We start from the raw sequence: 22,951 nt of genomic DNA, 5'->3' as shown, positions 1-22,951 counted from the left end.
TGATTCCCGTAGGAAACATGTCTTCTCGTCTGTTTGCATAATTTTATGCTTGCATAACACATGTTTATGCTATCGAGACTTTCTGGAGTTAGTGTAGCACAGAGGCTTTTTCATCCTTTTAAACAACCTTGTGTGTGTGTGTGTGTGTGTGTGTGCGCGCGCGCGCACACAAACAAACAAGTACCCAAGGAGGTCAGAAGGGAGCTTTGAGTAGGCTGGAAATAGAGGCAGCTGTGATCCAGCAGCCAAGGACACTCAAACTCTGGTCCTCTAAAAGAGCAGCAAGAACTCTTACTAGCTGAGCCTTGTCTTCAGCCTTTTCGTGTTTTAAATTGTACTTTTTGGATGTATTGGAGGCTTCTAAACCCTAGCACATTCTTTCTTTAGATTATGAATGAGTAAGAAGCTTACTTTTTTTTTTATTTGTAAAATTGGTGAATGACCATGTGTAAGAAGATGTCTGTAAAAAGTGGATGATCGAAAAGTAGTTTGTTCAGATCCTCCAAGCTTACCTGTCTCTTAGAAAGGTATTATTTTTCCCAGGAAATGCATACTGTAGCTTGTAGACTGCTAAGTTACTTCTTCCTTTGAGAACATTTGCTGTTGAAATAAAAAATTTTGGAAACATGTTCAAAATATGAAGCCAGTTGTACTTGGCTAGTGATATCAACATATTGATTTTTAGGAGAAAAAAAAAAAACCCTGAATGTTTTAAATTTCTGATATAACTCTATGACTGAAGCTTTCTGTATTTTGGCATAAGAAATAAAAAATAAATAATAAGGTTACGTTTTAATAAGGCTACATTATTATTTTTATAATCTGAGCTGTGCTTGGAATCATTTATTACAAGGAGTATTTGTTATACCCACTATGTGTTCCTTGATGATGTACTTATATCGATTCTTACAAGCTTATAAATTTCAGGTATAGACTGTTTAATATTTTAAAAGATGGAAAAGAAATATCTGAATCTCATTCCATTTTGACAAGTGGCATTTTAATATTAACCCACCTCATGCATAGGTTATAGATACTTTACACATTTGTAGTGAGGAAGGTAATGGCTTGGGAACCCAAAGGCAGACATTCTAGGACTTTGAAGAGGGGAAGAGTGCCATCTATAACAGTGAACTATCATACCAGCAGTGTTCCAAATGAAGGAGCTTTCTATCTAAGTAGGACTAATGATAATGGTTCCCTACAAGTCACTGTTGTCTTCATGCTGATATTTAAAATCCAAATTCAGTTAGCCACAGTATTCAAATGTGGAATGCAGAAGCAATGCTAGTCAGTGCTTACAGAAAATCAAAACTTAAAATAATGGCTTTATGTGCAGTTCATACAGCGAATTTCATGACATCCACACTAGATGTTATCTTAGGCAACAAAGCTGGAGGCTTTGATTGGTGAAAGAGCTTAAGGTCATTAAAGAATTAGCTTACTTGTCTGTCTGTTGATCCAGCTGCTTTCACTTACACCACAGTGGTGGGCTGCCTTTCTTCTTTTTTAATTAAAACAGCTTTTGAGTTGTGCTGGTTTTACTGAAAAAGAGCAAACAATTATGATCCTAAATAGTAAAACATGAACTGTTAACCAAGGATGATGCAACTTAATGGAGTGGCATGGTCAAGCTTCTCCACAAGGACTGTAGTCCATCTAGAGTGAAATTCTACTTCCAATGGTGTGGTTTACACATGTAGTTAACTTCTGGTAATAGGAACAATCAGAACGAACCCTTTGTTTAGTTATATTTACTCTTTAAGCTATTCCTTTAAATCTGTAGACATTTTTTTCACACTACTATTGTTTTTAGTATTATGTCTTTAACCTTTGAGGGCTTGTCATAATATACTTCAAGGTGAATCTGGTTGTGTTGGATCTGATGTGACCATTGACATCCCTGTGTCTGGATTTTGTATCTTTCTCTAGATTTGGGGAGATTTCTAGGAAGTGTGTTCTACTCCATCGATGTTCTCACTTCCTTCTTGAACCCCTACAACTCATACTTTTGCTCTTTTGATAGTAACATCAAATTCTCACAGACTTTCTTCATCTCCACCCCTTTTATTTGTTTCCTTTTTTTTCAACAATATGTTTTCAAATAATCTGCAAGGCAACTGGCATTTTGTTGTTGTTTGATCTGCTCTACTGTTACTGCCTTTTATTGCATTTAAATATTTGTTTGATTTTTTAAAAATTTTTTATTAAATTTATTCATTTTTTTAATCCCAGTACAGCCCCCTCCCTCCTCTTTTCCCAGTTACACCATCCTACACTCCACCCTCATTTCCCTCCTCCCCTTCTTCTCTGGAAAGGGTAGCCACCACCACCACCACCACTCCTGTGTTACAAATCCAGCCCAGCACATCAAGGTGCATCAGGAATAAGCACATCCTCTTCTACTGAGGCTAGAAAAGGCAGCCCAGTTAGGGGAAAGCAGCAGAGTCCTGCTGGAGCCTCTCAGAGGATAGCTATGCTAGGCTCCTGTCTGCAAGCGTAGCAGAGCATCATTAATAGTTCCAGGAGTTGGCTGTCTCTGTGGGGTTGGTCTCGGGTTGGAACAGTCGTTGGTTGGCCATTCCCTCATTCTCTGCTCATCTGTCTTTTTCCCTGCACATCTGTAGACAAGGTAAATTTGGGGTGGAAAGTTTATGGGTGGGATGGTATCTTCCTCTCTCCACTGGAAGTCCTGGCTGGCTAGGAGGTAGCCACTTCAGTCTCCATGTCCCCTGAAGTTAGAAGTCTCAGCTAGAGTCACCCCATATCCTCCCAGGAGCCTACCTATTCTGTGGAAGTTCTCCAGTTTGTTTCCAAGATGTCCTCCCCCATTGGTTTCACTTCTCTCACCCTGCCCTCTTGCCTCCCCCACTCTCCCCACATCTTACCCCTACCCTCATTCCCATCCCCATACCCTCCCCCACCGAGTTCCCTCTTTTCAGTCACTTTTGAAGTAGATTCTATTTTCCCCTTCTGAGTTGTTTGATGTTTTAGAGTCCCTTTATTCTTTTGTTTATCTGTTTAGGTATTAAGTTGCTTCTCTGTGTTAACCTAAAAGTGCTACTTTTGGCTCTTTCCATTATGCAGGTGCTGCTTGTTTTATGCTCAGTTTCTTGTCTTTTTTTATCCATTAGATGTGATCAGGATTCCGTAAAGATTTCTGAAGCTTAACATATGACTTTGTCTGTGCTTAAACATTAGGTATTTCATCAGGTCTTTGTGCTCTAGCTGTGTTTATTATGCCTGCTCTTTCAGAAATTCTAAGTGGTTAGCATGAGTCTTGGGCCTTTCTGGTACTTGAGCACTAGATGGCACCAAAAGTCTAGGTTCATTACAATTCGACTGTTGGGTTTTTCTTTTTTGTTTGTTTGTTTTGTTTTGTTTTTCATTACTGTTGCTGGCTCAGCAACCTGATTCCTCAAGCCTCATTTTGTCACATAGTATGTAGTTCAGAGTGAACTACAGGAGTGTCTAAATGTAGTAGTTTGTCATTACAAACTTTACTCCAAAGCTGGGGTATACCCATATGGCTCAGCCATTCACTGGTCAATGGTCAGGCACTAAAGCTATGTAGGGTTCTGTGCCACACAAGAAAGGACAGAGCCAGGTTCTTACTTGGTGGCTTGATGCAAATTGATGCACAACTCCCTCCTCTTTTCTTATAAATAAATGAATAAATAAATAAACAAACAAACCTCCTTTCTTTACATTGACTTGTGTGTGTGTGTGTGTGTGTATGCACACACGCGTGCATTGGGGCCGCACATGTATACTTGCCAGGGTTTGACTTAAGGTCAAATTGACTTGCAGTAGTCAGCTATCTCCTCCAACATGTGTATCCACGGGATCAACTTCCAGGAGTTAGTTGTCTCCTTCTTCTGTGCATCTGTGGCTCAAACTCAACTCACACTCCTTTGTGGAAGATTCCTTTACCCACTGACTATCTCACCAGCCCAGTACCCCTCTTTACTTGCCTTGAGGTAGACAGCTGCTCCCTCTGCTTTGTCTGGAGTCAGGGAGGAAACTGAGTGGCTAGTTCCATGGTTAAAAATATTGTAACCCTGGGTTATACCTAGAGCCCACAGCTTACCAAGACCACCATAGCAGTGGGACACTGAGCCCTACCTTGCTATATACTGTCTGTCCTTTAGGTAGATTTATGTTCAGTCATGGTCCAGAACATCTACAACCAGCCACAAGAGATGCTGGCAAGGTTAAAAGTTTAGTTGATGGTTGCATTAAGGCAGGTTTAGGAGCTCTGTCACAGTCACTGGCTTGTAGATTAGGATTGCTAGAATTTTCCCTACTTTTACCAGCCTGGCATTGAGTTTTTGCATCAATTTTAACATATTGGTAACAACCTCGACATACCTCAAATGTATTAACGAAAAGAAATCAAAACAATGCCCTTGGAGTAGTTATACCAAGAGTGAGCTGATATTTGACTTCTCTGTTCTCTCTTCCTGTGTATTCCATCATTTCTCCTGTCTGTATTCTGTTATATGAGTCTGAAGCTGTGCATGCCTGACTGCTATCTTGTCTTTTCTATCCTTGCTTCTGTGTCCATATCTGTATCCCTAACAAAGAACTTCCACCTGTAGTTATTTGAACAGCACAGAAAACATACATGGGAAGTGATACAGGATTTTAAAGCAGAGTTTTCAAGGGATGAAACTTCACTGACTCCAGCTGACCCCAACAAACAATGCTGCAAACACCACTGCAAACAGACCTATCACCCATATGAATGACATTTCCAATAGTCATTAGGAATATTTGCTTTAAAACCTTATTTTCAGCCTCTCTATTTTTAGCATTTAATACCATAATGTATATTCACACATGCATTACTTGTGGGCCAGGGGCATGGAAATGTATATTTTTAATATTTCAGCTATGTATTTGCTTAGATTATAAAAACTAGTTACATGGGAACTCCACAATTATGGCTGATTGTTACAATTTTCTCTTAAAGGCACAGGCTGAGTACATAGTACTCAGTCTTAAGTCCTTATCTTAAGATGCCAGTCTTAAGTAACCTCAAGGTGTATTGTTAACTCTGCCTATGAGTTTCTGAAGTTAGTCTCTTTCAATGTATTTTCATAATAATGTACGTATTTCTTAGGGAAATTCCTGTGCTCACTTCTCTTACTGGTTAGTAGGATGAATCCTGTTTGTTTGTCTGTCCTCCAGGTTGTGGAAGGAGTATAGATTTTGTCCTGGGCTACCAGGCTTGATTTCATCTGAATTTCACAGACAGGTACCGAACAGTGTCAAGAGTGTATCTAGTGGTGATATACACACAAGTCTGCCCCACAGACGTAAACACCTTCCCATGACACTAGGCACGACTCAGGGCTCCATGTCTAAGCTTTGGTCTGAGCAAGTGGAATTGGATCCACCATGGTGGTCTTAGCATTCTGCTCCAAGGCAAAGTCCCCTGTTCAGTTTTCTGTTTGTCTTCCAGGTTGGAGTCTGGCTTCTCAGTCTGCTTCCCAAGGGTGGTGGAGGAATGGTGTCAGCATGTAGGTGCCTGGCTAAGGAGAGTGTGTAGCCTTAGTCTGCAAGTACTAGCCTAGCTGTGAGGGCTGTGAGACTGTCTGGGGCAGGCCGTGCTACTGGGTTTCAAGCCTACATCTGGACTTCTTTCCCTTCTCCCAAGCAGGACAGATCTCTTTCATCACAATGCCTAGAATTGGAGGGGTGTTGACAAGGACACCTCTTCCTTTTCTGCTTCTTCAGTGCTAAAACCAGACACTATCTCTCACCTGGCTTCCCAAACCCTTCAATGCAGTATCTCTCTGGGAAGAAACTGAAGGGTCTTCTTCAGCCACCATCTCTTTCTCAGTTTCTATCACATTTAATCATAACAGCCACTATGCATGTATGATCTGTACTTTACCAGTCCCCACAAGGAAACCAAAGCTGTTACTCAGCTAACTAACTTTCCTAGGCTCTCAGCTCACATTTTGAACCCATGTTTCTCTTACTGGGAGCTTGTATAAATGCATATAATATAGTGTATATTTCTATATCTCTATATATGTATGTATATATACTGTATTACCTTCATTTAAAATGAATATGTTGTACCAGCAAGAAACTTTACATGCCTATCAGAATATATTGCTTATTTTCAGGGTGAAAATTGTATGTGAGGTATTTGTTGTTAAGCATATCTAGGAATCTATAAGTTTTCAAACTAAATTTCATTGAATAAGCATGAGAGCTTCTGGGAGGACGTGAGGCAAAACATTGTGTAAATATTTTATAAAGTATGTATGTATTGTTTTTAAAATTATATAATGTTTTTACCTTTGAGCTATATCTCTATGTAAATCTGAAGCATTGATTTTTTTTTCTGAAGTTTACTTGCTAAAAGTAGAAATTTACCAATTCCATTGTCTTGGAATACTTTTTAATCTTTTATATTTAGGTTATCTTCTTTGTAACGAATATGATAGCTTGAGAGTGAGATGGCTGAGACAGACATTGGAATCTTTCATCCCACAACCTTTGATAAATGTAATTAAAGTGTCTGAATTGGATGGCAGAGATATGGGAGATGCCCAGCCTGAAACATTTGACAAGGTACTTTTATTGTATTGTGAAAACCTGACAGCCTACCAGTGATACGGTATTGTGTTGCTCTGTTGTTCTTTTCTGTCTGCTTCCAGATGGTACATTTCTCAGTGCTCTGGGAGATTGTGATACAGTGGATATGGGGGCATTTTTCATTTGAAGCTTAGTATGGTTCAATGGAAACATTGATGTCGGGTTTGGATATTATAGAAAGGTTTCTGTTTTCTGGTACCTCAAAGTTACTCTGGAAATGATCAGTTATCATTTGAACCAGTAAAAAACATTTGTACATTTTACTTTAATTCAGAAACATTTCATATCAGAGTGTGATAGATGATAGACACCAATTTAATTTCAGTAAATTAAAATTGAATTTTTAATTCTTAAAAATAAGCACTGACTCTGGGTTCAGCCTCCAACAGTGTAAAATTTTTTTAAGATATGACAAAAATACGAGTTCAGAAATAACAGTTATGTTTTCTGAAGACGAGTAACTTTTGTAAGCTTTAGTTATAGTCATCAAGGATATTAAATTCAGCCAAGTGTGTTGGTGCATGCCTTTAATGCCAATAAATGGAAGGTAGGTGAATCTCTGAGTCTAGGCCAGCCTAGTCTACAGTGTTAGTTCCAGGACAGCAACGGCTACACAGAGAAACCCTGTCTTGAAAAACCAAAAAAGAAGAGAAAAAAGAATATTATTAAATTCAATTAATAAATAGATGCTTAGCTTGCTCATGTTTCTTCTCTCCAGTGAAGACACTGCAAATAATTTTTTGTAAACTGAGGCAAATATATAAAAGGACTTAGAGTGTCATATCTTGGTTCCCTAAAGCAGTGGTTCTTCCTTTAGCTGTTCCACATACCTCATCCTAAGTTTGTTTGCATTGTTTTTGTTCCCTCCAGGTGTTAGTTGATGCTCCATGTTCAAATGATCGAAGCTGGCTCTTTTCCTCGGACTCTCAGAAAGCTGCGTGTAGGATCCAGCAAAGGAACAATTTGCCTGTCCTACAGGTAGAACTCTTAAGGTGAGGGCTGTTTATTCAAAAGCTATTTGGGTTCCTGATATAATTTAAAATAGCTGCAGCCAAGCATGTCAGGCAGGTAAATGGAAAGCTTTCTTGTAGGAGTTCTGATTAATTCCTCCAAAGGTTGCAAGCAAAATATTGCAAGCTTTAGTGCTGTATTGCCTCTTCTGCTCAATGTGTCTATCAAAAGACATCAAGGATTTTTCTGTGATTCAAAGTTGTTTTCTTACTTGTTTTGTCCCAAGCCAAGGGCTTATCATGCTATTTAACCAGACTTAGAGGTGTCTTCCTGAGGAAGTAGTTCTGAACCAGATTCTTATTTTGGTAATTTTCTAGACAAGTGAATTTCTTAGGGAGATGTGACTACTAGTTTTTCACAATTGACTCCCGCAGTGTTTTTTATTTTTTCTAAGCTGTAAGCAGAGAGGCTTCAAGTATTTTTTTTGTTTGTTTGTTTTGTTTTGTTTTGTTTTTTATCTCTCATGAAATATCCTTCACTGTTTTGTATTTCTGCCATTACCAGTCTTTTTGGATTTTCTATTTTATTTAATGTTTTTCTTTCCACTTTGTCTCAATATATTGTTTTCTACTTGCTTCATTTTTACAAACCATTTCTTATTAAAGTTCTTAAATATCTACTAATTGTTAAATGAGTATTTTTGTTTAAATTTTACTCAATCTACATTTAAAATATATTTGTCAGGATTTTGAATTTTTGTTTCTTCTTTTCCTCTTCCTCCTACCCTTTCTCCTCCTCCTCTTTTTTCGTGTGTGTATGTGTGCAGACATGCACACTGTGGTGCATGGTGCATGTATGGAAGTCACAGAACAATTTTTGGAAGTTAGTTATTTCTTTCTACCATGGACTCCAAGTATTGGATGCAAGTTGTCAGGTTTGCAGGGCAAATGTTTTTTCTTGTTCAGATACCACCTGTCCAGAGTTGATAACATCTTAAGATGTCTTCCTTCTTTCATATATATATATATATATATATTTTTTTTTTTTTTTACACTATTTTGCTATATAACCTATGCTGGCCTCTAAGACTTTTCAAGTGTTCAGATTATGGGCATGAGCCAGCACATCAGCTAAAATGTATTTTTAATTGGACTTATAATATCTGGAAATACTGATACTCTAAAAATTGTTAAATGATATAAGCCTTACATATAACCACATACCAACTTTCTTTAAGACAAGACTAACCATTGGACTTAAGTTTGTTTTATATTCTTGTAAACTTTCTGCATCAATCTCTATGTATGTAAGTATACATAAAGAAATAGATTAAAAATACCAGGTGCTTTGTGTGCATATGTTCTGTAACTTGTATTTTTATTTGTAGTATTTCAGTCTTTGTATACATCTACTTTGTTCTCAACTTCTGTGAACTATTGAAGAGGAACAGTCTAATGAATTCTGTTTTCTTTCTCTTTCAAAAATGTTTCTGCATGCTGTCTTTTGTCTCAGTGGACAGGCACAGTAGTATTTTTCTTGATTATATTCGTATTACGTTTCAAAATATATGATGCCACTGTGTAGTCTTCATCACAGTTTACTTTGCATAATCCCTCTTAAACTATTCTCTTCCTGACATTTGTGATTATGTTTTCTTGCTTTGCTCCATACATGAGGTTGTATCTTCTCTATATTTTTCTTAATTTGTACTTAGCTCATCTCACAAAACTTTCTTTATGAGGCAAATATCATTTTACTGTCTGATGGGTTCAAATGATATAAATTGCTTTATTTCAAATATATATCTAAACTGAGTTTTCTCCCTAGCCTTGGACGTATGCACTCAGTAACCTACCTGAGAGCTCTAGATACACAAGTCTCTGTTAGGTTAAAACTCCTAAGTCATAATGCTTTATTAGTCCTACTGCCAAAATCAGCAAAATTAAAAATGAAAACAAAAACCTTATCAAATTGCATTTTCTCTGTCTTAGTAAGTGCCATGCTGTCATGTCTTTGCCTAAGTCAAAAAGCCATCCTCAACTACTCTTTTTCTCCTATATCCAATCAATCACTAAGACATTTCAGTTGTAACTGTTATGTATCTGTCAACTCCATCTAGTTCTCTCAATTCTTCACAGCTTTACCTAGATATTGCCAGTATCTATCTCTAAAATGATTTCAGCTGGCTTCTGACAGCTCTCCAGTGTGAGCTCTACCACTTCATCTTGCACAGAAGCCAAAGAGATGCATCTGACATGGAAATCTGAACCCTGACTGTCCTGACAGTCTTGTAGTGCTTCCCCCTTAGCAGCCAGATTCCCAGCTCTTTTATTTTTATTGATGTATTATTTATTATAATGTATTCACTTTGTGTCCCGGCTGTAGCTCCCTCTCTCATATTCTCCCAGTCCCACCCTCCTTTCCTCTTCTCCCTCTATTCCCCTCCCCTAGTCCACTGATAGGGGAAGTCCTCCTCCCCTACTGTCTGACCTTAGCCTATCACCCTTGCTCAGACTGCTCACCATAGGCAGCCACCATATGGGTTCCCTAGTGAGGAGAGCAGGGGCTGTCTCTGATGGACTCAGTTTGATCACTTCCCCTGGAGGGGGGGTCAGCCTTGCCAGGCCACAGAGAAAGATGATGCAGCCAGTCCTGATGAGACCAGCTCTTTAGTCTTCAGCCTGACTAGCTCTTTCTTCATTAATCTTCACTATCTTAAGTCTTCCCATGTACTATGTTTCAGGAGAGCAGCACCTCATAGTCTCTGCCGTTTTCAGGCCTGAGGTCTACATTTCCTGTTTACATTGCTTTAGAGTTCTAATTCATTCTAACCTTTCCTACTGACTATTGGTTCTTCAGGAATCAGCTTTACTTTACTGAGGCTTTTTTAAAGTCTCAGTCATCTCGCTAGGGCTAGGATTGATTGATATTCTTAGGATATCTTCAGCTTTATTGAAAATGGTGTGTATGGGTGTGCCTGTGTGCGCATGTGTGTTTGTGCTGTGTGTGTCATCGCTCTCCACTAGACATCCTTATCTCTTTCTTTCAACAAGAGTGTAAACATCTTGGACACTAGAATTTTTATTTTCAGTGTAGTGCCCAACATATAAAGGGTTCAGTTAATAATTGTTTAAAAAACAGGAAATCCCAAAGCCTGAATATTTGGTATACACAGCTATAATTACACTGGCCAAAGTTAATCTGATCAAAATAATCTTGTAATCATTATTGTGCTGTAAGGTAATTAGGCATGAAGGTAAAGCAATTTACATACTATATTTTAATTACTATAGCTTTTACATAGACAAAGCATGCTTTTGGTTTGAGATTAATGTTATTTTCTTTATGTACTAAATTTTCTTTAAGATGCTATAGGATGTTAGTCATTATGAAGATCATTACATACTTCCATCTCCTAAGAGTGTTGTTTCTAAGGCCCTCTACTCTGTTTTTGTAACACATTGAAAAGATGGCTTATGTTAGAGTTGATTGACAGGGCACAAAACTGTCAGTCACAATCAGCGTCAGTGTTCACGTCATCATATGTAACTGGGAAAGGCCATCACTGCAGGTTTCTTCCATCCTCTCCTGTGCACGGTGGTTGCAGACTTGCATGTGTTGCCTTGGATTCCTAGGCTGCTCTGGAGGTAGATTACTAGAAGCAGCTGATACTCGTATCTGGCTAAGTGATAGTGATGAAAAGGGCAGAGAGCCAAATACAGAAGCCACAGACACATTAAAAAATGATTTCTTTATACAGACAAGTCTTAGGGTTAAAAAGATAAAGCATACCAAACAATCTTTCCTTATCTCCCATTCTCCACTTCAGAAAAGGATTATGAAAATTTTGTAAATCAGAGAGACCACTGTCGTTTAAAAAGGTGCTTTTTCAGCCTCTGTTTTTAATTTTCCTTGAATACTTTTTTAAAAAACTGTAAAATCATTTTATTCTGTAATATGAGATAAATGGATTTATATGCAATTTACAAGAGAGGAAATGGATATGTATGTGTCTTGGCCAAACTGTAAAGAATTGATAAATCCATGCTTTCATCTGTGAGGAACAGTTAGGAAAAAGCAAACACATGTTGCCTGGCCTGATACTGTGGACAAAGGATGGTACTCAAAAGTGAGAGAAGCAGTAGATCCAGATAGTAAGCTAGACATGTGCCTCAGGCACTTGAGAGAGCTGAAACCAGCTATGGACCCTTTGCTGGATTTTTTATTTTTTTTATGATTCCTTAGAGTTATGATTCCTTCATAGAGTTTAGAATTTTAGCTTTGAAAGTTAATAATCTATAGTCATATATTAATATTGCACATGTCTTATTGATACATAAATGAAAAGTAGTGTTTTAGTTCATGGAAAGGTTTTATGTCAATTTCTAAAAAGAACCGTTAGTTGCTGTGTAAGTTATTTTGTTGTTGGAGGTGTTCTTTGGTACTGAAGATCAAACCCAGAGCCTTGCAGATGCCAGGCAAACACTCTATAGCTGAGTCTCTCTGTCTTCAGCTCTAAAATTGTCTTACAAAATCTTTTAAAACTAGATCTATATACAGTTTATATGTAATTATGACAATAGTAATTTATGTACTGTTTGTAACATTGATACCTAAAACCATGAAAAGCACAGTGATCACAGAAGACAGATCCTCAAAGCACATGAGTTCATTGCAAACTAAGTAGGGACTCTGGCTTATATGAAAATCTCTGAGTTTTTCAAGGTTGAAGATCCAAGTTATATAAAATTCTATTTCACAAACATCCTCTAACCTAGTCTTAGAATATAAGGGTTAAGATTAAGAATTAAAAGAATAATTGAATATAATGCAGTTCTATTCACGAAATGCTATACACCTTTTAAAGTACACCTTTATGATTGCTTTTCAAAATAATTTTTGAGCCAGTCATTCCTGCCATGTGTATAGACATCTACACAACAGAATTCTGTCACTCCATTTACATTTCAATGTATATAGAAGAATATAGATTAGAGAAATACGCTGAAAATGATGAACACAGCGTCCTTTTAGAAAGTGCTTTTGATATTTGTGCTGGAGAACTTTACATGATTTGGGGTTGGGAAAGTGCTAACTGAAGAGTATGATTTATCACAAAAATATAGGTATCTTATTGCAGTAATGTATCATGTCATCCATTTCCTAGAAGAAAATCAATCACACGCAAAATACTGACCCCTTCTGGTTTTCTTTTCTCACCACTTGACAAGTAAAATTGAATTTGAGAACTCATTGAAAGAGGAAGCTTAGATTATTGGGTAATGTTTTGAAAATTTGTATAAATCTTCCAGATAACAAGTCTTAAAAAGTGGTACGCTGACAGCAAGAATTGTGTTTTAAGAGAAGCAATAGAAAAATCACTGGCTTTTATCCTCTGATGCTCTTGAGCTGAGCTTGTGACTTGGGGTGTGAGCCTTTGTCGTTTATCAATACGGTGAGCAAAAGTCAGTCTGGATCTCGGAAGTGTAATCATAGGCTATGTGGTTCCACCAATGCGGGAGGTTGCTTCCATTCTTTCTGCTATGAGGTATGTTTTCCACTCAGAGTTCTTATCAGTCTACTTTGCATATTGTCATCACATGCTTAGTCATACATGTTTTGAATCCAGAAAACAAACAAATTATTTTGCCAATAATAGTAACACTGAGTTTCTTCCTCTTGGTTTTTTTCTCCTCCCGTCTCTTTTCATATTTCAATTAGGGTTAGGTGGCTAATCATCTCTCATTTAGTAAAGTATGCTTTTTGCTGTTGTTTTATTTTGTTTTTTGATGCTGAGGATGGGGCTCAGGAACTTATACATACTAGGTTCATGCCTCCCACCACCCCTACACACATACACCAAGTCTCTACGCCCAGCCCTTACATTCGTCCTTTTTAATGATAGTTGTCAGAATTTTCATATTCAATGAAATTAGAGAAAGTTCAGGAGAAATCAAACCCTATAATTTGTAGTTACTGTGTTTTCACTCATAAATGAAAACTTACTGTGGATTTTGTCAGTGACTGTCTTTAGTACTATGAAATACAATCTTAGTATAAGATTTTATCAGTATTTATTAATGTATCAATTATTTGTTAAATACCTACTCTGTATGATACCTGCTAAGCACTGTAAATAATAAAATATGTACTTTTCACGTCCCCAGAAAACATCAGAAAATGTAATAATGATTGTACTAGAGAAAATAGCTAGAGGGTAGATAAGGCAAGATAACTAGTAACATACACATACACAAATAAGTATAATTTTAAAAAGAAATATTGGATTGTAATATCAGTGCTGACTATTAGTTTATTGTTTTCCCCTTGTTTTGAGATACATGTGCATGTTTGGGGCAGAGGGCAAAGCTGGTGGTTGTCCAGTTGGATGACAGTCCCTTTGCCTAGAGAGTCATCTTTTTGGTTTTTCAAGACAGGTTTCTCTGTGTAACAGAGCCCTGGCTGCTGTCCTGGACTCACTTTGTAGACCGGATCCACCTACCACTGCCTTCTAAGTGTGGGGATTAAAGGGGTACACACCATGCCTGGCTGCTAGAAAACCATCTTACTGCCCTAACACTTGATTCACTCTTTTGCCAAACTATTTGTTCTTGAGCCAGACTGTATACAACCCAGTTCTATTTCATTGCTAAAGATAAAATTCAGGACCTTGCCAACACTAGGCAAGTATTCCATAATGGGCTCTGTTTGTAGGGCTCTCCTTATAAGTTTAACTGTACCTTTGACTAATATTTAATTTAAGAGCTGTCTTATGTAACTGAAAATAACTCATTATTAGAGAATAGTAATCTTTTTCAGTGATTTGATTTCACTTTATAAAAAATATTTTTGTTAGTTCTTTGAGAATTCCATACATTGTGTTTTGACCATATTCAACCCCAGTTCTCTCCCTTAACTCCTCACAAACCCATTCCCACCTTCCTCCACTTAACGATTCCTGTGTCTTCCTATTTTGATTCAATGACATACTGACTTCAGTTTTTGCTGTCCATTTACTTTTGGGTATGTGGCCATCCACTGGAGCTTGGTTGACCTACTAGGAGCCACAACCTTGTAAAACTCACTGTCTGTGCTGAAGCCATCAACAGTTCCTAGCTGCGCAGTTAGAGATTCGGCCTTAGGAATTCCTTTACATTCCAAAGTACAATGTTAACTAGCTTGATTTTATGCACACCACCACACTTGATTTTATGTTTGTTTTGGGGAGCGTTGTTTTGTTTATGAAGACAGGGTTTCTCTGTGTAGTCCTGGCTGTCCTGGAAGTTTCTCTGTACACCATGCTTAGAACTCAGTGGTCAGCCTGCCTCAGCCTCCTTAGTGCCTCCTGCATGCTGGGATTAAAGGCGTGCAGCAATCGGTTTGTTGCTGTGAGTTCATGAGTACAGTGGTCAAATCAAGTTTAGAAGTCACTGTTTTTTTTAGTTCTGATTCTTTCCGACCTCTGGCTCTTACAATCTTTGCATCTCTTCTTCCATGATGACCCCTGACCCTTGACAAGAGAGTGTAAGATACATAGCACTCTACACACTTATTCTGTGCACTTTGACTAGTGAGTTTCTGCATTAACCACTGACTGATGCCCAAAGAAAATTCTTTGTTCTTCTGATTTTTGAGAGGAACACCAATACATAGTTGTTATAGGGTCTATTACTAAACATGGACTTTATCAATTCAGCTAGGGTGACTAGCCAGTAAGCTCTGGGGATCCACCTCACACTTTCCCTTAGCATTGGGGTTGCAAATCCATGCTGCTGTGCTCAGCTTTCACAAGGGTCCTGAGGATCAAATTTAGGTCTTCATGCATTGATGGCAAATACCTTACTAACTGAGCCATCTCTCCATCTCCATAAAGATTTTCAAAGTAGAGTGTAACTCCCCTTAGTTTATGAAACGTGTAAGACACCACTGGTATTACCAGAAGTTTTCTTTAGTAACTTGATGCAGACTTCGAACCTGAAGCCCTGACACAGCCTTCCAAGTGCCACAGATTACAGTCTGAACTACCATGTATGTTTTTTGTACTTTGTAAACATTCTTCCACTCAGCCCTAGCTCCAGCTCTTTTATCCTCCTTCCAATCTGATTTGAGAGAGGGTCCATCTGAATTGCCTAGGCTAGCCTTGTGAACTCAAGTGACCATTCTACCCGTGCCTCTCGAGAGTTGGTGTAAGTGTGCCTTACTACACAAGGCTTCGAGTATTCTCAAGTGCTATTTGGTGCCTCGTAGTCTTTTCCAAAACTTCTCTCTATTAGAAACAACGATCCCTTCACCTGGTAGATATGAGTAGATCAGTGCACCCTGCTAATCACAGTTCCCTGCAATGCTTCTTCCATCAGAACCATGCTATGGCACTTGACCTCATTCCACCATTGACACAGGTTCCTGAGTTACCATGCTGTTGACCTAAATGGATTCACTAAGATGCCATCACTAAACCTTACAGGCTTTTAATTATCTTATAATCTGGCCACTGCAGGAGTCAAATGGCTTCTTTCTTTAAGAGGAGATGATTGTTTTTCTCTAAAGAATTATTCAGGTCACTGTGACTCTGCTCTGTAAAGACAGGGATTCTACGGCATCAATTCAGGGAATGTCTATAAAGACATAGGGTTCTATAGCACGGGTCTAGGGAACATCTATAAAGACATGGTTGTACAGCATTGATTCAGGACACATCTTGAGGGCATATATGAGAAGATCTTGATCTTGAGAGCCTCTTAATCTGCACCCAAAATATAGCTAGATGTGATATCTTTATCTGGGTAAAAGCATGGAAATTTTATTCAAACACCTTTTGTTGTTAGAAAAAAATGTATTTAAAAATCATTGCTAAAGAGCTCTCTGTTGACAAACAAGTTTGTCATTAGCCAAAGTGGATTGGTTCTCATGGATTTTCTTTTCGTTTTAAAATTTTTTGCATGTTTAAGAAGTGCTTTGATCAAACCCACATCTTAGAATCTCCTTTCCAACTCTTCCCAGAACACACACACACACACACACACACACAAGTTCTGTTGATTTGCTTAAATATTTTTTGTTTTAATTTCCTTTCTGTGTATAAGTGAGATTTTATTTGGTAGATCAAAGACCTTATATTGAAGTTAGGCAAACTTAATGGTGTGTTGTCATTCTGCTCATTTAGGCAGCAGCAGCATCTTAAATTTATTATATTCAGTCATAAGCAGAGAACTTTTAATACTTATCCTTCCCCCCATACACATATTAACAGCATAATTTAACTTTGCAAAAGGTACACAAAGTTTAGATATCTTCAAGTGGATATTGGTAATAAATGTACTAAAGCTTGTCCTTTATAATCCCAGCTTCAAGAGTATCTTATACCATTTCTCTGTTCTACTAGTATTATTTAAGAAATATCCATTCTTCAAGGTAAATACTTACTGCCAGAAGAGAGATGGTAATCATCAGTGTGCTTTCTTTTCTTATATTGACAAAGTCTGGCCAGTGGGCATGGTGCTTCTGAAAATAGTAAGCTTGGTCGTGTTTTTGAATTTACAGAACTTCTTTGATAATAAACAGTTTGCTATCTAGAAATTTGATTACTTACCATGAGCACAGTGAAAGGTACCCTCAAGGCTTGTAAAAATAATACTTTTAAAACTGATGATAGCACTGGATAGCTATCAACCGAGAAATATCTGTGTTTTGATGTTTATAGTACCTGAAACTTAATTTCAAATCTGCATTTATTTGACAGATTGCACATGAGCCCCAACTTTTCATCATAATGCTTCTGTGTTGGTAGTGCATAATCACATAGGGATATTTGATTTGCCTTCTTGCCCAGACTGCAGCTTTCCAGCAGCAACAGTAAACTGATAGAAGGAGTGGAGATGATGAGGTACAGGCAGAGGGGAAGGAAAGAAATGAGAACCACCATAAAGGAACAATAGCAAGATAATTTGAAATACTAGAAACTGAGGGTGAAAAAGAGACATACATAGGATAGAAAGGTAAAATAAATGAAAGAGTTCCTCCCCAAGTCTCAGAGTAAGGAAAGGGATGGATGCAGAGGGATTAGATATTTGGGCTTGAGGAAGGCAAAGAACAAAGCAGAGATTTGAAGGACTCTTGAGAGTCAGTTCAGAGATGCTTTTATAGTTTGTCAAACTATAGAACAGTGATTAAATTGGTTCTGTTATTCTATCAGATTAAGCTAGTATCTTCTTTAAAAAATGGATTTATTACTTGTTTTTTTAGACCAAATATTTTCTGTTAGATTCTTCTTTCTTAATGAAAAGACAGGATCTGTTATAATTGGTATAATTAGTTGTGATTTCGGTACCACATATCTAATTTTAAATTAATAACTATTATGGAGTCCAGTTACTTACTAAAGGTTACCATAGAGGCAGGAGAGATGACACAGTGGTCATGAGTGAGTACTGCTCTTGAAGAGGACTAGAGTTTGGTGCCTAGCACCCATGCGAGATGGCTTACATGTCCTGGTAACTCCAGCTCCAGGGGATTTAACACCCTCCCTTGGCCTCCACACGTACTGCACTTACATGTACAAAGCCGCAAAAAGACACTCAATTCAACACAAAATTAAAAGCAAAATCATTAAAACCACAACAATACCACTTTACCAGAAGTGAGGCCATACTACTCTCAGTAGTAGCCCTCCCTTACTGATCGCTTTACTTACCGTGGGGCTTACCTGAATCCTATGTTGGCATGAAGACCTTTTTCATTTCTTATACATTGCTGTGAAAACCCTTATTTTTTCCTGCAGTGAAGCTTCTGGCCTCTGTTATATTCATCTGTCTTGCAACATAAAAGTTAGAGGCTGCTTGAGCTTTTCTTTACTCATAATTTTTTGAATGTTTGCTGGAATTAAATACATTCTCATGTTTCATGTTGAGTATTTTCCTTATGGCCTCCCTCTTAAGGCAACATCCATTCATTATATTAATTTTTATTGATTTATTATTTATTACAATTTATTCACTATGTATCCCAGCTGTAGTCCCCTTCCTCATCTCCTCCCAGTCCCACCCTCCCTCCCTCTTCTCCCCTTATGCTGCTCCCGTAATGCACTGATAGAGGAGGTCCTCCTCCCCTACTATTTGACTCTAGTCTATTCTGTTACATTTTAATATTACAAGCTAAGTATAGTGCTTTATGCCTGCAGTCCCAGTACTCGGGAGACTTGAATGAATTCTCTGTCTGCCTGACTATATAGCAAGTACCAAGCCAGCCAGAAATTTGTAGTAAGACCCGTCTCAGAACAGAAACAAACCAAATAAATGGACACGTGCAGAATGATTATAATATAGCCATTATTTTAAAGAAGCTGAAAAGACATTGCTTGGGAAAACATACTAGGGGATTTCATAAAAAAATCAGTGAAGGTTTCAGAGACTGCATACTTTGCAGTGGGTTTTGACAGATGAATCAGTGTTCACCTGATTTAAAAAAAAGGTTTGTTTTGTTTGTTTGTTTGTTTGTTTGTTTGTTTGTTTGTTTTGAGGGGGATGACTTACATAAACCTTAGAACTAAGCATATAAAAAGAGACAAAGAAAAAATTTAATTCCATGACTAGGTGTTTAGTTACAGAATGGTGCCTGTCTGGCTGCCTGGGAGCAGAGGAATTCTGTGTTTGCTTGTTTAGAGAAGAATCTCCACGTGTGCTACAATGTATATAGTCTAAGAATTAGATCTGATCTAGTTACAAGAATTGGCTACATAGACTTCACTTTAGCTGAGCAGGATGGCCGCACACAAAATGGGGAGAACCCAGGAAGGTGAAGAGGAATATTTCTGTCTTTGTTAGGGTTTCTCTTGCTATGAAGAGATACTATAACTATTTCAACTTTATAAAGGACAACATTTAACTGAGGCTGGCTTATAGTTTCAGAACTTTAGTTCATTATCATCATGGCAGGAAACATGATGACATGCAGACAAAAATGGTGCTGGAGAAGGACCTTCATCCTAAGACAGAAGGAGACTGTGTGCCACACTGGATAGCTTGAGCATAAGAGACCTCAAAGCCTGCCCTTATAGTGACACACTCTCTCCAACAAGTCCACACCTCCTAATAGTTCCGCTCCCTATGGAACAAGCATTCAAATATGTGAAGCTGTGGGGGCCATACCTATTCAAACCACCACACCATTTTTGTATTTCCAAATCCTATGTAGGTCTCTTGTTACTCTTAAGCTTCTAACATTAATGGTGCCAGAGGTCTATAGAGGAGCTGTTGGACTCCTCCATCAGCTAAATGGTCCAGACTTAGAAGTTGAATGATAGCCTGTGTTTCCAAGAGGAAGTATACAGAGCTAATGTCTTCTGCATACAGGCTGAACTAGTAGATCTGTAGTTGTGTGTGGATTTTAAGGAATCATGCCAATTAAATAACTCTTTAAAGAGATAGAAAATGCAAATTTGAAAAAAAAATATAGAGGAATAGTCAAGGTCATTGGCCATTTAGCTAGGGTTCTCAAATGAAACTTTTACAATTAGGGAAGTTAATAAGTTCATACTTCACAGGGTAGACCTAGGTTGGAGACCTAGGGAAGAGCCCATATTACACTTTGAGTCCATCACAGTCTGCTACAGTGTTTCTTCTTTAAGTGAGGATATCGTTTTCTTCAATTCAGTCTTGCAACTAACTGTTCAAGTCCCACCCATATTATGAAGTGCAGCCTGCTTTATTAGTCTCTCAATTCAAATGCAAATTTTATTTAACCTCTCTACCCTCACAGATATGCCCAGAATAATATTTAGCCAAGTGTCTGACCATAGTGGTCCAACGAAGTTTTAAAATGTCACCAGTTATCACTCTAGCATTTTAATGTTTAGTTTTGTAACTTTTTTCCCTATTACCTGCTTATTTTACCATTATCATATTTTAATTCTGCTATAGCAACTACAGCATGGTACCAAGTTTGGTATTAATGAAAGTAATTGTTTTCCTGATATAACAGAGAAGAGACACTTTATATAATAATGACTTAAATAAATAATAATATAAGTAAGCTTCCTAAAGTATAGTGGCAATCAGTAGACAGCCAGGTTCCACAATCATCAGGGCCCGAGCCTATGAGGACAGCCAGTCCAGTTCTTACTGTTTAATTAGAATTCTACTTGTAGGAAGGGGTAAAGAAGTATAACTAACATTATGTACACTCAGGTTCTCAGGTCATTGCCTCAGACATGCCAGCTTCTGGTTTCTTTATGTGAAAATGCCTGAAGGCATGTAGTTTTTCCTTTCCTTCCATGAGTATTTGGTAAAGCCAGGATGATAAATAAATGTCTGTGGCATCCTAGGTCTTGTCACCCTAGATTTCATACTTAGGTTAGCTGTTTCACTGTTTGCTTTAGGGGGAAGCAGTGGTGATGCTTGTAGCCCTACTCTGCTACTAGCTCTAGTGGGAGTCTGTACTTCCCTAATTAGCAGTGTGACTTAGTCATGGTTTGTGACCCTTGGTTTGATAAATGGAGCCTGACTATTTAACTTGTACACTTTGTAAGATCTTATTAAGACTGCATGTGCAGTGCATCAAGTAAATAGGAAATAATGTTATACATAGACAGATCACATTTCCTTCAGGTAGATCAGTTTGTTACTGGTGGTTGGCAGTTGGTTTTTAGGCTGCCTGTTTCCAAGTTTTTAGCATCTTAAGAATGAAATGGAAGTATACACAGGTTACAGAATAGCAAAAATATTTTATTCAGAAAAAGCAGTAGCACAGGTCAGATTTGCTGCAAGAGAGCAGAGGGCCACTTGAATGAAGATATTCCAAGGCCCGGAGTATTCTGTAGGTCTTCCTTTTGTGGGGTTGAAGAATAGGAGAATTTTGCTTGCCTGCTCCAAGTTAATTGGAGCCAAACCTACATTTTCCTTTTTCAGGAGCATTTTATATATATATATATATATATATATATTATATATATTTTATATATTCCCAAACAAAGAGTAAAATTGTCTTTATGGGATGATATATGCCAAGTATGTAATGTCCTCTGGAAGGAGGTGTCGTATTTTTGCATTTTAGCTGTCATTTGGGCAGTGGGACTAGGACACTTCCAGTTTTCATATAATCATGACCTATTTTCTTTTCAGCACAAGTTGCAATGCCTTGTAAAGTAATGTGACCCAGAATCTAAAATATTGCTTGACTATAAGTGATTAACATAACTAGTTACAGAATTGGCTTCTCTTGCTTACTTTAAATGTTTAAAATTATTTTACTTTTACTTGATTTTTAAAAGGATTTTATTTTCATATCTAAGTGTGTGTCTATATGTCACATATGTGTTGGTGTCAGTAGAGGCCAAAGGAAGGCAGGGTACACCCACCCTGCAGCTGAAGCTATAGATGGTTGGGGGCTGCCTAGTCTGTGTGCTTGGAACCAATCTCAGCAATTTTGGAAGCACCAAGTGTTCTTAACCACTTGGTTAAGAGTCTTCCTTACTTTTTATTTTTTTAAGTGTAATGCTAAAGTTTCTAAGGAGGATAAGCTTGCTGATATTGTGTTCTGTCTGCTAAAGTGAGTATGTGAATTTCATTTTATTGCTTGCCCATGTTTATGTCAAGTAATAGGGTACAGTTGTCATAATTCTACAATGATAGTAGAAAGACAGGAATGAATATGAAAAATAAATATATTAATTATAGTATTTTTGAGTCATCATCTATATTTTCAAGAATAAGGGAATCATAGTGATTCCCTTACCTCAGCATCAGCAATTGGAGGTGAGACAGGAGCTACATCTTTAAATATATTACAGTGGTGACATAAAGGGAAGTCACCTACTGTCATGTCTTGAGGAATTAGTGAAAAAGGAAAACTAAAACCATTTTCTTCTTTATCTTCTTTAGTCAAAAGATGGCACTGTTGCTGTGCTGATAGGTTTTTTGTTTTGTTTTGTTTTTCTCCTCTAATGTAATTTTGGGCCTTTTTAAATGCAGAAAACAGTTAAATGTGCTGATCTAATTAACAGCGACCCTCCCTGCTGAATGCCAGGCTTTCTAATTGGGTAGTAGAAGAATAGATGAGAAAGAGGAATTTATAGCTTTTAAATATTAGGTGAACTTAATAGTATTTACATATAGAATATTCTTTGAGATTGAGATTTGCCATAAGGAACATAGGACAGGACATTCTGTGTCGTGTGGTAAATCTTGGCTGAGTATTACATTGCCTTCCTTTGGAACTTCGATAACTGTCAGGGTACTAAGACATGTTTGCTTATCTATTTTATTTTAGCTTTCTAGGTTCATGAAACATGTGCTGTTATGAAAGTACTATGTTTTTCCTTCAAGGATTTAAATTCAGGTAGCCGTTTGCTTTTTCTTCTTGTTCTCTGTAATCACGTGCTGGTAGTTGGAGC

The 22,951-nt window shown here is 37.7% G+C and overlaps 1 protein-coding gene across 2 annotated transcripts in view; it reads left to right on the top strand.

Annotated features, from left to right (window-relative positions):
* Nsun3 (NOP2/Sun RNA methyltransferase 3) overlaps positions 1–22,951 on the top strand; it is a 56,915-nt gene that overhangs the window by 18,881 nt on the left and 15,083 nt on the right. For both annotated transcript variants that reach the window (XM_060370608.1, XM_021628180.2), the window contains 2 exons: positions 6,437–6,591; positions 7,486–7,607. In XM_060370608.1, coding sequence (XP_060226591.1) covers positions 6,437–6,591; positions 7,486–7,607 — 277 coding nt within the window. The remainder of the gene's footprint in view (positions 1–6,436; positions 6,592–7,485; positions 7,608–22,951) is intronic.

This window comes from Meriones unguiculatus, chromosome 17 (assembly GCF_030254825.1).
Source record: "Meriones unguiculatus strain TT.TT164.6M chromosome 17, Bangor_MerUng_6.1, whole genome shotgun sequence".
Taxonomy (NCBI): domain Eukaryota; kingdom Metazoa; phylum Chordata; class Mammalia; order Rodentia; family Muridae; genus Meriones; species Meriones unguiculatus.
Note: the sequence above shows the minus strand (reverse complement) of the source record. Positions and strands in the feature narration are given on the sequence as shown.